The 16164-nt window shown below is 48.5% G+C and overlaps 1 protein-coding gene across 2 annotated transcripts in view; it reads right to left on the bottom strand.

Annotated features, from left to right (window-relative positions):
* LOC144734165 (uncharacterized) overlaps positions 1-15951 on the bottom strand; it is a 95950-nt gene extending 79999 nt beyond the window's left edge. For both annotated transcript variants that reach the window (XM_078616238.1, XM_078616239.1), the window contains exon 1: positions 15607-15951. In XM_078616238.1, coding sequence (XP_078472364.1) covers positions 15607-15737 — 131 coding nt within the window. In that variant the 5' untranslated portion in view covers positions 15738-15951. The remainder of the gene's footprint in view (positions 1-15606) is intronic.
* Between the last annotated feature and the right edge of the window lie 213 nt (positions 15952-16164).

Here is a 16164-nt window from a genome sequence, read left to right as displayed (position 1 = left end):
TTGGATAAGAGGTTTTTATAAAAGTGACTTCAGAAGTTGTTCTTCGAAGATGTAATCTTCAAAAGGTTGTTCGTTGACATAATGAAATGCACTCCTCGCCAAATAATCCCTGAATATACAAATGCATTAATCCAGTCACATGATGTTAACTCCACAATGGAACGTGTACATACACAGCCCTTTTGTCAATCCACTGCTGGATGAGGGTCTCCCCACGCCACGCAGGTCAAGAGGATAATCTGTCTGTGTTTCACTTTGGGCAGCGTGAGTTTAAAGGTGGGAGTCATAGATGTGCAGTACGACAAGAGGAGAGAATATTGTAGAAATAGAGTACACAGAGATCACAGAGAGAAGCAGAGAGTGGGAAAAAAAGCTCCAGATTTAAATGAAAAAAAAATCTCTGCAGCACTGCTGCCCTACTGCCTGCTTACAACCTGCTGTCCGATGACGACCTGTTTGTGCGTGGTGTTCACCTATCCAAGCGCTATCCAGGCTCTACCTGCTTAGCTACCGAGATCTGATGAGACAGGGCACATTGAAGGTGATCTGATAATTATCATAATAGGCCATTGGTATATAACTGTAAACATTGAAACACAATAACACAGTTTTGGCAATAAAACGCACATACACACATTGAGTGTGATCCACATGTGGGAAGATGCACATTTTGACACAACCAAAACAAAATGGCATTGCCATTTAAAATCTCCACGTCCCGCAAGCAGACATAACAACAACGTACATTTGTTACAAGCCCGTAAGCTACATACAACGTTTAGTGAATGGGAGGGACCGGGCAAGGGAAAGAAAGGCAGCAAGATATATGGGTACAATTTATAATCTGTACAGTATTGGACAGCCAGTGCAGGATGGTGAGTAATGTTGCTGTGGTCTCCTGGTCGTGGGAAGTGGTGAGAGTCAGGGTGTGCCATTAGGCGGGGTCTGCTATTGCGGGGAGCGGTATTGTAGCCGTTACGCGCTGCACTTCGAACCCAACGACTCGAGTTCGATTCCCGCTCACACCCAACACCAGTGATAACTGAACCGGTCCTGGGCCTCCCTTAAGTCGACTCGGCCTCAAACAAGTACCTGGTGCGGTGTGTAAACATCGCCACGAGGGAGACAAAGGCGGTCGGGCGTGGTGCTGGCCAACCACCCGCTCGTGTGCCGTGCCGGCTTTCATTAGGTGCACGCTAACAGCACTTGCCCCAACAGTCTGTTAAGGCTATACGGAGAGTCTTTGTCTTTGGTCTGCTTTGTTAGAGGTTTGCTATTGGCTCCTTAACTTTATTGGCTCCTTAACTTTATTTGTTTAAAGCATTGCTCTGCCAAAAAGGGGCGTTCGCTGGTTGGAGCAATGCATACCTGTCAACCCATACGGTTTGTCCGTATTCTTGTAGAGGGAAATTGAGTAAAAAATTATAATCTTGCCTATTTGTTTGTTTCTCCTCTGTGATGGGACTTTGTAGGATGAATATTGAAATTTATAAGGGCACGAGGTGACCAATAAGGTCTGAATTGGTCTGTAATAAGGTAGGCACTGATAAGGGGTTGACAGGTACGTAGTAGTGTATAGTAATATAGTGTATAGTGGTGGTGTATAGTATCACACCTGTCAACCCATACGGTTTACCCGTATTCTCGCACAGGGAAATTGAGTTTTCAAGTCCATACGGTGCACAGCCGTGTCATTACGGGCGAAAAAAGTAGATATTTTTGTGTTTATTTTTTTGTGTTTCTCCCTTGCGTTGGGACTTTGTAGGTTGAACGTTGAGATTTATAAGGGCACGGTGTGACAAATAAGATCTGAATTGATCTGTAAAAAGGGAGGGCACTGATAAGGGGTTGACAAGTATGGCAATGCAACTGACAAGTGCAGCCGTAATTTCATGAAAATTCACCATCCAAAATCAGACAGATCCAGAAGCCCAGGTGTAAATTCAGGCTTGCATAGCAAGTGGCGTTATATTGTGACAGGTGAGAGGCGGAGAGAAGAGAATGTAGGAAAGATTACGGAGGGATTACAGAGGCAGTGACGGACAGAAGCAGAGTGGGGGGAAAAAAGCTACAGATTAAAATGGCAAGCATAAACAGCGGCAGACGAGACCGACAGCAAGAATCCGGTAACAGTAATAATAATACAGCAGTGACGATAACAATGTCTGTCCTTCATTTGTGAGTCTCAAAGTCGGGCTACGTTGGGATTCATAGGGGTGTGAAAAAAACGTCTCAATGTCAAACGAATGTTGGGATGTATTGCGGCCTTCTCCCGTAATAATTTCTCCTGCACCAAGTTCTCCTGCACCCTCCCAACAACGTGGGGCTTGTGCATCATTCGGTCTCTGGAGTTGTCACTTCGTAAAACGACCAAAAAGAAACTTGACTTTACGTGCTGCGTAATCGCATATGCCACTTCCATCGCTTCAATATCAGAAAAATTCACCTCCTCATCACCATCATCACTGCCAAACTTCTTGTGCACTCCCCTTCATCTTCACTCGTCTGGATTATTGCCACTCGCTCCTGGTCGGTCTCCCTGCCTACGCCCTCGCCCCTCTACAACAAACTCAAAACTCGGCCGCACGCACCCCACCGTCTTCTCTGGCAAATGTAGGTTTGCTGTGAATGACGGATATGGAATATGGTGGAGTGCGCCTGATGAAAATCAGTTGATTTCTGCAAAAAATATGATAAATTTGGCCCCCGATATTAATGCAATCAGCACTGTTCATGTACTTTGACCATAATGCTGGGTTTATGATGAGCGGCATGCTAACGAAAATATGGGTGGAGCCCATATACAGCACTTGTGTAATTTACCTAATTGTAATAACGAGTCATAATACATCATTTAAACATTTGCCAAGTGTTATTACATGTACACTGGCATTCTGTATTAATATTGAGTGGTCAGTGTTAATAATGAATCTCACAAGTTTGCACTTAAGGACCTTAAGTAAAAAGTAATCGGTCATATGAAATGCATTTTCAGGAGATATAAATATACAGTACCTCATCAAACAAAACCTGAATGGACATTTTACTAACTCCCACTAACACATTTTTTTTCCACTGTGGTGGACTGCTATGATTTAAATGATTGCTTACGAAATGAACCGGCACATTGCCAGCATGTTTGCGATTTTTGTTTCTTTTTCTTACTTCGAAATTCACATTCAACTACAAATTGGTGGGTTTTTTAAATTTGTTATTATTAATGCACGAGAGGGTTAAATCATGCAGATGTCTCAGAAATCTTAAAGAACACCACGAAGTTATTTAAAGGTGGTAATGAGGGCGCGGGGAAATGTCAACGCTGATTTATCATGGGGCTATTACATAAGAGGGGGCGATTAAGGAGACGTCACATGGTGTTAATGAATACCTGTCGACCCATACGGTTTACCCCATATTCTTGTACAGGGAAATTTAGTTTTTAGGTCCATACGGCGTACAGCCGTTTGAAATCATTTAACTGGCTGTGATGTTTCCATCCTATTTACCGATGTTAGTTGTTAGTTGCGGCTCTCTGATTTTACATTAACAGGCAAAATTTGTCAGCCACCTCGTGCGCCGACATGGCTGCGGCTCTGCGATCTTACATTACATGCTAATAACTCTCTCACATTAACAGAGCCACCTCTGTGCGCTCGTTGTGGAGGTCGCCCTCCGATCTTACATTAATATGCTAATTTATCAAATTAACATCACTAGCCCCGCCCACTTCGTTGATGGTCCTTGGGCTACTACCCATTTCAAACCTTTAAAACAGTCTGCCTCAGCAGCTTTCCTCTCTTTTTTTCAGCCCGATGACGACCGTTTGCATTGCGATCGAAATGTCATAGTTTTTTGTTATTTTTCTTATTTTCTTTGAACCTATCTACGTGACTTTACCGAAAGACCCAAAGAATATAAACATATTATAATGTAACAAAAACTTTGATCTTTTCCACCAATGGGTTTGAAGGATGATGGCAAGTGTTGCCTTGTTAAACTATGCCTTTAAAACTGAAAACTACTTACCTGCAGTACGTCTATTTAAAAAAAAAGTTCCACCCCTCTGTCAATAATCGTGTTTCTCGTTGTGGATTTGTGAACACACTTTATAAACAGTACATAAAATAGTATGAGTTTTCAATGCGCTGTTCATATTTTAACAATTGTTTATACCAATGTTACTCTACAGAGTAGTGGGTCGCCCCTCCTCTTATCCGCATTGATACGAGCGGTATGTGGGGACTATGGCTTAACCGCAAAAAAACACCTATCTGCACAGATGCATACGGGCAAGAGAAGTATTATCAAACATGAGGAATTAACAGTGCAACGCATCTCATCTGTTAAGTATCTGCAGGTAATAGGATTGTCATCGATTGATCATGGCTGTAGATATTGGTAGGTCACAGATAGTAATGAAGATAAGAGAGCAGTTTCACTGTATTGTGCAGACCGTTATGACAAATAAAGGACTTAAGTCGTGTCGGCAGTTTAAGCAGCTTTGGATAAGACTCATGATCCTGCCCATATCCGAGCATGGAGTGCATTCGCTCGTTCAGCTCTTCTGCGCATTCGTCCTCGCTGCTGCGCTTGGACGACACGACAACAGAATGATCCGCGCTAGGTGGGTCGCGGCGTTTGTGTGCGCGGTGGGACGGAGTCGCCAAAAATTAATTAATTACGATTTTGACGTTTATTTGGGACCCCGGGGTCCAGCCATAAGGTTCATATGGCCAAATAAAAAAAAGTCGTGGGACAGCGTTTTTTTTGTTTACTCTGGAGAGTAGCGATCCCCATAGTAGCTGACAATGATTCTGTAAAGCACTTTCTGTTGAGGATTCCCTGACATTTGTGAAAACAGGATTGGGATGTACATGAACGACGGTGTATTGTTTAACCCTTCATAATGTTCTGTGTTTCTTGTTGTACATTCACAATATGAGTGTGTGCGTCCACATATCAAGCAAGCAGCATCAGCATGCAAGATCACAGACAGTAGCATGATAAGAACCATCAGACACAAATGATCAAAATTATTAAAGAAAAAACAGTTTTTGTTTAGTAACATAATTTCTGTCTATTTGTTTGTGTCTCTCCCTTATGAAGGGATTTTGTAGGATGAACGTTGAGATTTGTAATTGCACAGGGTGACCAAAAGGTCTGAATTGGTCTGTAATAAGGTAGGGCACTATTAAGGGGTTGACAGGTGTGTTAATACTCTGTGGGTCTTTCGGTAAAGTCACGTAGATAGAAAAAATATAAAATAACAAAAAAATCACGACGTTTCGATCGTAACACAAGCAATCGTCTTCAGGTGAAAAAAAACAGCAGGCGGACTGCTGTATTATTTTGATTTTCTTTTCACCTGAAGACGATTGTGTTGCGATAGAAATATCGTGATTTTTTTGTTTTATTATTTCTCTATCTACGTGACTTTACCGAAAGACCAAAGAGTATGAATTCCTGCAGTCAGGAAAGCTTTATGTCAGGTATGTTAATGATGAAAACAAGTGCAGTCTCTAGTTTCTGCGTTTGCATGTCTTGGATTGAGGATGGCCAAGATTGTCGAGTTGGATAAGAGAGCAATGCGTTGTCGATGCGATTAAAATATCAAAGATGCGCGAGGAAGGCAAAGGCTGTTCGATAGAGACAGGGCATGTACGCGTGTATGTACGTTTGAACTTTTATCACACTTTCACGTTGCCAACCGTGCTAATCGGGTGCCAGGTGAGCGAGTTTAATTACAGGGGGGAAGTGCTGACACAGGACGTATGACAGTGCTGACTTGTATTATTCTTACACACTTTTATTGAACCTGCCGTGTTGTCCATTTCTATTCTTTGGAATCTTTGACGCTTAACATCTTCGGATCTACGAAGCCCTAACGAGCTGACATTTTCTACACAGACTCGCCGCCTCGGAGTGACAATTCAAGATTTTCATGATAAAATAAACCTGGTCCAGGTCCTGCCCATTGTGGTCCAATTCGTGTTTTGAACTCAATTTTAATCATTAATAATGGTACATTTTACCCCTTTCGATAAGTTTAATTTTCCTTATGCAAGCCACCCACATTTATCGAGCCCATAAAACTGTATTATTTATGGGGTCAAAATACTGTATTTTCCACTTCTGAGTGCAAATACAAGTATGTGCATTGAACAACTTTTCTTTTTTACGTCATGTGAATAAGCTTGACACGGTTGTGGGAAGGCACTCTAACATATAAGGGATGTAACAGAAGAGCGGAAGAGTGATTTTTCAGGATAAAGACTGGAGGATTTTAGAGAGAGAAAGACTCTATAGAGGAGACCTGGAATCGCCTGCTAAGCTCTGCGTGAAGATAGACAACTCCCGCGAGAGCACGTGGAAAGGTGGTAGTTGTCAGGGATGTGTTGTAGAGTGTTATGAGCATCCACTGGATGGAGGCTGTTGGCAATCATGGAAAAGCTTTTCTAACATCATAGGGCAGTGGAAACAATGGGTGCGTTTTTCTTAAATCACCCAGCCTCCTGCCCACCCATCAGTAGAAATGCTGGGTTATGTAAACACTACAGTAAGTCGATTGGCAGGTCGTGTGGGACTGCAAAGTGTGGGGCACCTTCCACCTCTTTCAAGACATCCGGACATTGCTTTCAGATATACCAAACGGCCTCTTTCAGAATCAATCAGAATATGAATTTTAACTGGAGCAGGAATCTGGTTAGCTATAAAGCATTTTTTTTACAGATGCCCAGTAGTGGCGCTTTAAATTCAAAGCACTCTGCATTTCACGGCACTGTAATTGTCTTGATTCTCTGCAAAAGGTTTCTTTTTGGTTTTTAACATCTTAACACCTATTTTATTACCATAAAGGGTAAAACATTTCCTTATTTTTCATACTGTAGTTGTCTTATAATCCCCAGAGCAGTGTGCCAGGAGTTATTGGATGAATTACCCACTGCCAGAAGAAGTCCAAAAGTCTGCAGAGAAAACGCAGATTGTATCTCCACCTCCATGGGCATGAACCGTTCGGGAATCCCCGAATTACAGGACTTTACAGATGACTGGATTCCTGTATTTTTGTCCTGCTCTTACAGTCTCGTTCATATTCCACCCTCCACCCCCTGCTATGTATTGACACATTTGTTATTGTTGTTGGCTTCATTAGCCTCAAAGTAACACTCACGTAAAATAAGCATAGATTTTCTCAATTATTATTACTTGCACAATTCTATGCATTCGTTGTCAGAGATATTTTAGTTTCATCGATTAATAATTTAATTCCTAATAATTTGCAATTGGCAATGCAAATAAATATTGCATACATTTTTACCGCTTGCAAAGGTTTTATTTTTTTATTTGTAAAATGTACAAAGGTCATGTATTGCAGAATTACAGGCTGTCAGGGCTGATGTCATGCGTATTAAGGCAATAACACTGAATGTGTATGAGTTTGATATTAAATGTCACATTCATGTATTGTGGAAACAGGAAAGCAGCCGTATTCAAAACAATGAATCGAGTACGTACTGCAACATCATTGATGACTGCAATACATATTGTGCTATAAATCAGATTCTGGAAAAGACAAATGAAGAAAGCCGTCTCTGGTGTAGGCCAATTAGTTTCAAATACAATGCATATATTATCAGAGTTTGTTTGATTGCATGTTCACCACAAGTACGTGTGGTCAATACAGACTTGATTCCTTGCAAAAGGTTTTCTATTTAGTGTTTGCACATCTGAACACCTCCTGTGTTATTGGCAGAAAAGGTAAAACCGATACTTATTTTTTCATACAAATGAACGTCACATGCTCTTTAACACCCATGTTTTCGCGACCAATATTATTGCGTAAGTGCAAAACCTCGTGGGTGTACACTGACGATATCACACCACCCGACTTAAGGCCCACAACTGGAGAACATCTTCACAATTATGGCAACTGTCTGATGATACTGGTTGTGACCACCAGAAAAATGTCGGACTACCCAAGTGTTAAATATGTGTGGATAAATTTCGATTTAAAGCTTTCGTGACTGCAGGGATTCATCTTCTTGGTTCTTTCGGTAAAGCATTCTGAAGCAGTATTAAATTGCCACTTTTTTTCAGGTAACAACCTTATTAACCAGCTGTGTCAGGTGGAGGAGGGTTTACAAAACAAATTATACTTAGATGTGACTCAAAAATCTATGATGAATGATCATATACTCTAGCATTATGCCTAGCCTGTACATTATTTGGTCTCTCTTGAAGAGGGGCGAGGAACCACAGACAAGCCAAAGGCAGACAGGCAGTGAGCCGGCGTTACCAATATTGCCAAAGCTCTGCTGTCCTCTAATAGTACGTTCTTTTCAGGCAACTATTGAGTTTAACACGTAGGCTTGAGTGTTAACATGCGAGAGAGCACTGGGAGCATCCGCAGGAAACCCATGCGTGCGAGAAGGACAACACTCTATCCCACACACCATGCAATGCTAGATGGCAGGCCACGTGCATTTTAGCCACCGCTGCCTGGCGGTCATTATCCGCAGTCTCACAAAGCAAGGCCTCAAAAACAAATATCCAAACATAAAAAAAAACTGTTTACAAGAATGTAACTGCTACACCAAGACTGCATGACGCTAGTAATACAATGAATGTCAGGGTTAGACAAGGAGTAACGCCGTTTTCCAAACAGAAACCGTGGAAATAAAGGGGTAAACATGTATAAGGGATCTGCGAGCCATCCTCAAGCACACGCACCACGCAGACATTAAATCTCCGCACTCAGCATAGCACGCACCAATCACACGCACGGGAATACAGTAGACGGGGGGTCGAGGGTTAAAGGGTACTGACGTCACGGACCCGGCGTGCGAGACGAGGATGTGTATTGGGAACGAGGGCAGGGATAGAGGGTTTAAAAGGGGCTGCGAGATGCATGTTCGGGGTTGGTTTTAGGAACGAGTGTGGCTGTGGGTTGAAGAATAAACAAGTGCGTAACCAGTCTCCGACTCATCTTCATCTGGTGGCAGCGGTGGGATATCTCGCCTCAGCCGATGCAAGATCCCAACGGTGGATACTCAACCAGAAGACGCTCTAGGTGCCCGGGACGAGATTTGCTCGGAAACGGAACCGACGAGTCGGGATTCGTCACCCGGCTCATAGGCAGGATCCGTGACAGCTGCTCGTCCCGTGTGGGCACCTTCCTACACCAACCCGGCGGTGCAGACCCAGAGCCGCCGCCACTGCAGATCATCCTCTAGGGATCGGAGGATGGATCAGCTGCCAGAGGCAGTAACTGCGCTGCTTCGCCGGCTGAGTCCTGAGCTCGAACGAGCGGGGGGAACTTCAGCCGCACCACCTCCCCAGCGACGGGACGGGAGCCACGGTCAGCCTTCCAGACCAGGCACTCCGCAGCAGCTATCAGGGGATGGAGCAGCACCAGCGACGCGGCCGACCATGCGTCCCGCGCGGGACCTGGGAGAAAACTCTGCCCTGTCCTCCCGATATCCGCCGACAGCAGCGGCACCGGGGACATGAACGACTGGAGCACAGTGGAGAGCAGCTGACCAGGCAAGGGACAAGGACACAGGTCGGTAGCGAGATTCAGCCCGAAACTCAGCCGAGGCAGCCCGCGGAGGGAGGATCAGGATGGAGCTACCAGCTGGACGCGATACAGAGGTTCGCGTCCAGATCGGGAGAATTGCGCGTTTTCGTCCGCCGGTTCGAGACGGCTGCCCGGGAAATTAAGTGGACGGACAAGCCCTGACAATGCTGCCCACTGTGTTGGACGACCCCACATTGGCGGTGTTCAACAATTCAGCCTGCAAAAAGAGGATCCCTGCAGGGCGTCTACAATGAGATGGCGGAAGTTTAAAAACCGCCAACGGGAAGCATCTAAATCGCTCCTGGTCTTCAGGACGGAATTGTTGAAGCTGGCAGAAGCCGCATTCCCGCGGCTCAACGAGCCGGGCCTGGACTCGCTGGTGGCGGAGCGGCTCCTTGCCATCGCACAGAAGGCTGGAGTGATGCTGCCGGTGGTGGAGGAGAAAGCCCACACCTCGCTATGGGTTATACGAAGAGATGGTGGGACCCGTGCGAAGTGTGGCACACATTGCATGGGATCGCGGTGACGTCGAGGGGCTGCCACGGCCCCCAACCAGACACGCGTCATCGGCGGAGGAGGACGAGGGAGAGACGGTGGCGGCATAGCAGCAGTATTCGAGGATGCTGCGGGAAGCGGAGCGCCGACCCCGGCGCTGGGCACCTCACCAAAGAAGGCATCTGCCATCGCTGCGGTCGTGAGGGACACATCGCCCGCGGATGTCGCAGCAGGACGAGTGCAGCGGGGACGACCAGACGGGATCATCAGCCTCAGTCCGCGGCCGTTCTGACTCTGGCGAGTGCTGACACCTCGGAGACCCGGCCGGAACCATCCACCCCAGGATCACCCCATCAAAAATCTCATTCCTCGGGGGCGGCTAGGATTCCCACTAATGGTCCGGGAGCCATGGCCAGACACGGTTAATAAGTGGCGTCGTTTGGCCAGAATGGTGGTGGCGGCCACGGCTGGGACATCCGTGTTGGTAGGCTCGGTGGCAGGAGTTAGCGTCCGCGTGTGAGTTGACACGGGTGCTTCGGCCAGCATCATATCCCTGCGCGTCTTTGACTTCTTACTGGAGGGACAGCGTCATTTCGCGCTGGTTCAGGCAAGGTACATAGCCGCAAATGGGGGAAGTATGGGGATAATAGGCCAAGTAGTAGTGCCGGTCTGCATCGGGGAGCTGGAGGTACGGGCTCCGGTATTGGTCTCCAGTGTGCTCACGGTCCCCTGCTTGCTGGACACGGACCTGTTGGGGCTTATGCCCCTTCGCATTCTGTCGGGTGAAGGCTGCGTCGAAACCCCGTCGGGGGGGGGGGGGGGGGGGTCGCTTGTATTTCTTGCGTCCAGACGGGGAACCAAAGCAGCTTCCGTGAGTTCAGGCGCAGTCGGGACTACGGTCTCGATCCTGCCTGGTGCGCAGGCCTTGGTGCTGCTTCGATATCGCATCTCGCTCGTCACTTCCCGGTCAGATGCGCCGCTCGTCGTCTCCGCAGTTCCGTCGGTGGTGGGTCGCCATTGCCTAGCAGCAGCTGATACACTTGTGCGCAGGAATCAGCCACTGTTCCTGCAGTTCAGGAAGGGACCTTGTTTGCAAATGTCAGTCCCATGCATTCGAACCCTGAGGCGTAGAATGTCAACAATGTGCATTTGGATGGTCCATCGGTCGGCGCAGAGGATATGCCATGGATAGACGCGCTCCTGGCACGGAACACCGATCTGTTGGCAAAGGAATCGGGGGAGCTTAGGACTTTGTTGTGTGACTTTGCAGACATGTTCAGTCAGGGTCCCTACAATGTTGGTCGCACGACGCTGATGGAGCACCACATTGATACAGGTGATGCGCCACCCATTCGGCAGAACGCCTATAGGATGGGTCCTAGCGAGGAGCATGTGCGGCGGGCAGTGCAGGAGATGATGGAGTTGGACATCATAGCGCCATCTACGAGTCCATGGGGGGCGCCGGTTGTATTGGTTAAGAAATTGGATGGATCCTTGCAGTTTTGCATAAACTTCAGGCGGCTCAACAAAGTTACCTTGGCGGATGCCTGCCCCCTCCCGCGCATAGATGACTCATTGGATGCACTCGCAGGAGCAAAACATTTCTCCACACTTGACCTTTTGGCGGGATTCTGGCAGCTACCACTAGATACCGAATCCAGACCGAAAACGGCTTTCAGAACACCTCAAGGTCTCTTTCATTTCAACTGTTTGCCGATGGGTTTACAGACGGCTCATGCCACTTACAGCGATTGATGGAGCTGGTACTTATGGGATAGCAGTGGGAGTCATGCCTCATCTATCTGCACGATGCAATTATATTTGCTTGCACATTCAAGGAGCACTTAACCCGGTTGTGACAGGTGTTTTCGAAAATTCGTGATGCGAACCTCAAGTTAAAACCCTCCAAGTGCCATCTGGTTCGCTCCTCTATAAAATACTTGGGTCATGTCATTAATGCGTTGGGGGTCGCGACAGATCCCGACAAAATGGCATGCGTCTGTGATTGGCCAATACCCACGTCCGTGCCTGAAGTCCGCAGATTCGTGGGGTTTGTATCCTATTACCGCCGTTTTGTCGAGAACTTTGCTCCCATCGTTAAGCCCTTGCATGCACTCACGGCGAAGGGACAGTCGTTTCGTTGGGGCCAGGCAGAGACCGACGCGTTCTTGACACTGCGCCAGCGTTTGACAAAAGCATTGCCCCTAGCATACCCTGATTTTTCGATTCCCTTCCTGCTGGATACGGATGCGAGCGACGTGGGCATCTGGCCGTTCTCTCCCAGATTCAGGAGGGGAGAGAAGTTGTCATTGTCAACGGAAGTCATGTCTTGTCGCAGGCCGAGCAGCAGTATTGCGTTACGTGCCGCGAGTTGCTTGATGTTGTCCACTTTGTTCAGCACTTTTAGCCCTACCTGTACGGCCGCGACTTCACTGTTCGGACGGATCATGCGGCATTGCAGTACTCACTCCGCATTGACCAAGCGACCGGCCAGATGGCCCGATAGTTGGAGCGGCTGCAAGAGTACACGTATCGAGTGGTGCATCAGAAAGGAATCAGGCATACTAACGCCTAGGCATTGTCTAGACTGGCAGCCCCCGGTAAGTGCACCTGCGGCAACGGATCCGCGCGCTGTAGACACGGACCGGGCGGGGCCGCCGGTATCGCTTGATTGTGACTTGGGGCTCACCCTGCGGGAATGGAGGGACCAGCAGCAGGCAGACGCGGCTTTAGCACTACTTCGCCGGCTGGCGGAGATGGCACGTGCTGACGATCTCCCCACGTAAGGGAAGTTTTTCCTCATGTGGGAAGGCTTGTTGATGCGCTGGGATATGACTGTGAACCGTAAAGTCCTGGTGGTGCCCCTCCTCCCTGCGAAGTCAGCTATACTCCGATGTTCACGCCCGACAGTTGCTCCATCTAGGTAGCCGTAAGACCGAGGCTGCGCTACGCCTTCGCTATTTTTGGCTGGGCATGTCTGCCGATATCCGTGGGGTATCGGCATGCGCAGACTGTGCGCGCAGGAAGTTTTTCAGGTAAACGAGCTCGTGGCCCTCGATATATTGGGCCCCTTCCCCGCCACTCCGAGGAAGTAGATACCTACTGGTGGGGATGGAGTACTTTACATGCTGGCCCTTTGCCTGCCCATTGGCCGACCAGACTGTGGCATCCACAGCGGACGCTTTTGTAATTGGGTACTTCGCTGACAAGGGGGCTCCTGAGCGGCTGCTGATGGACCAGGGCAGAAACTTTTCCTCCAAGCTTTTGCAGGAGGTGTGTTACATGCTGGGTGTCAAGAGGGTGCGGACATCCCCTTACCACCCATAAACGGACGTGATGGAAAAACGTTTTAACCGCACCATCTCGGGGATGGTCAATGACCAGCAGACGGACTGGGATTTGCACATCCCTGGGGTTTTGACGGCCTATCACTCGGCGCCGCAGGCATCAACAGGATACTCACCCTTTTTCTTGATGTATGGACGCGAGCAGAGCCCTCCGATTGAGGCACAGTTGCGCCCTGTCCCGTCGCGTTCGGGAGATTGGTCAGCCGCATTCTGCACGAGGCTCGCAAGGCGGCCTCGGCAGCATCCGCATCTGCGCAAGCTACGAACGAGCGCTTGCGGGCTAAGCCGCCGGTCGCGGATCCCTTTGCAGTGGGTGACCAGGCTTGGCTGCACTGCCCACAGGTACCGTTACGTAGGTCAGCGAAACTGCACCGGCCCTGGCAGGGCCCGGTCACAGTGGTGCAGGTATTGCGACCTCAATGTGTTTGCATTCAGTTGGGAAAACGTAGGTGGTACGTTCACCCCTCTAGGCTAAAACGTTACGTCGTGGCCGAGCTGCCCCTACGAGCATCGTCACCTTCACCACCTTCATCGTCAGTTCGGCCGGTTGGGAGGAGGTTGTCACACTCGCGGCCTGCTATACGTCCGACTGACAATGCAGCCACTACCCGTCCTGCAGGACTACAGGTGACCGGGATGCCAGCACCGGATCCATCGGCGTCCGTGGCTGAAGACGCAGCCGCGGCATCGGCCGAGGACTTGGCCACAGGACTGGGCCTCTTAACCCGCTCACGCTCACGCCGCCTCGTCGCAGCTGTGGACACGGACATCCCTGCAACCCTGTTGTGTTCGGTCGAGGGATCGGATCGTGGGGGAAGTCTGCGACAAAGGCGGCGCTCTTGTTAACAAGGGGACGGAGGGGGAATTGTGTTGTGTTAATTTCGCCTTTATTGCACATTTTGTTGTTGTTGAAATTACATGCGCCCGGCCGCAGTTGGCTTTGACCGGCCGAGGCACACAGTTGTTGAGCCGAGGACGGCTCTGTCTCAAGGAAGGGGGGGGGGTGTAAGGGATCTGCGAGCCATCCTCACGCACTCGCACCATGCAGACATGAAATGTCCGCACTCAGCATAGCACGCACCAATCACACGCACGGGGTCAAGGGTTAAAGGGCACTGACGTCACACGGACCCGGCGTGCGAGACGAGGATGTGTATTGGGAACGAGGGCAGGGATTGAGGGTTTAAAAGGGGCTGCGAGACTCATGTTCGGGATTGGTTTTAGGAACGAGTGTGGCTGTGGGTTGAAGAATAAGCAAGTGCATAACCCGTCTACGACTCCTCTTCACATGTATGGAAAATAACATGTCAGATTTAATCATGACATGGTCATATAATACATGGGGCCTTGTACCAAAACTATATGCAATATCAACAATGATTTGGGAAAATTGCCCTTGTTGGTGGAAGGTGATTTCATAAACACTTGGGAACTTAAATTAAACTAAAATATAAAGATGTTAAATGTTTACTTGAAGCAGAATGGGAACATATGTTGCATTTTAAAACTATTTGAACAGTACAGTAGACCCGTGGTAGTTGTGGTGGTTTAAAGACACACTGTGAAAACGTGACAGTAGGAATGTTTTTACAAGGTTAACAGCGTTATCAGATCACTCGGCAACTTCGGAGGGCAAAACGTGAAGCAAAACACTTGCCTTGCTACCGCAAGTCGTCGTAAAACTTGTGTCACAGCTGAAGGTTGTTGTTAATTCAGATTATTTCTCAACGCTAAGCGTGCGTCTCCGGACAACCCACTAAGGGTCATTATCATTCATCATCACAGTAATCGCCATCATCATTTCTCGCCGGCGAACGACCCCAAAGACAAAGATCCCCCGTGTAGCCTGCGACAGGCTACAGGGGCAAGTGCTTGCGAGTAGCGAGTGTCAGCAAGCACCCTACGAAGGCCGACAACTGTGGTGGCACACGAGGGGTAATGGGTGGGATGGGTGGTTCACAACTCCCCAAACTCACGCCGCGTCAATCAAATCTGTACAACCGACGACAACAAAAATGAAAGACACGGATCAAAAGTACGCGGCCGATGTAACATCGCTTGCAGTCGCTTCTCTCTCGTGCGCGTTGTTGTTGTTGTTTGAAAGAGCCGACAGAGGCGACCTTAAAAGTTGCGAAGGGAGGAAGCGACGAGGCCGACCCACCACCCTGTGGCTGCCTGTGCCCCTCTCACCTGTCACTGTAGCCGGGCTCCCATCCAGCTTCGGAGCCAGACTCCGTGTCGGCATCCGCATCTTTGCCCAAGGACTGATAGAAGTTGGTCAGCTTGGCGAGCCTCGACTGAAGATTCTTGCGATGAGCCATCTCACTCTCCTCTCTCTCTCTCGATCGTACAGTCTCGAGGTTTATAACATTCGCTTCGTTGGTGGCGTGCAACCCTCTCGGTCCACAGCCTGGAACTCAAAGATGTGTTGTTTTGTTTAAAGTGTCTCGCTGGCGGGTTTTCTTTCTCTTCTCTCTCGTCTCTCTCTCTTCACGAAGGGCAAAAGTAGAAGGTGGGAAACAAATGACAGAGTTGTAACCGCCCCTTGGGCTATTTACATCCGGCCGAACCGGTTGTGAGATATGGGGGGGGGGGGGGGTGGTTTCAGAATGTAACCATCATCATAATGCACGACGAGAGAGAAGCTACATGTGGCGGGGAGGGGGGGGGGTTTGTGCATTCTCGGCGAAGATGCACGGGGGTATCACCAGACGCAGCACCCGCCGTTCCACGTTAACGCGTTGCAGG

Source organism: Lampetra planeri, chromosome 50 (assembly GCF_965212315.1).
Source record: "Lampetra planeri chromosome 50, kcLamPlan1.2.h2, whole genome shotgun sequence".
NCBI lineage: Eukaryota > Metazoa > Chordata > Hyperoartia > Petromyzontiformes > Petromyzontidae > Lampetra > Lampetra planeri.
Note: the sequence above shows the minus strand (reverse complement) of the source record. Positions and strands in the feature narration are given on the sequence as shown.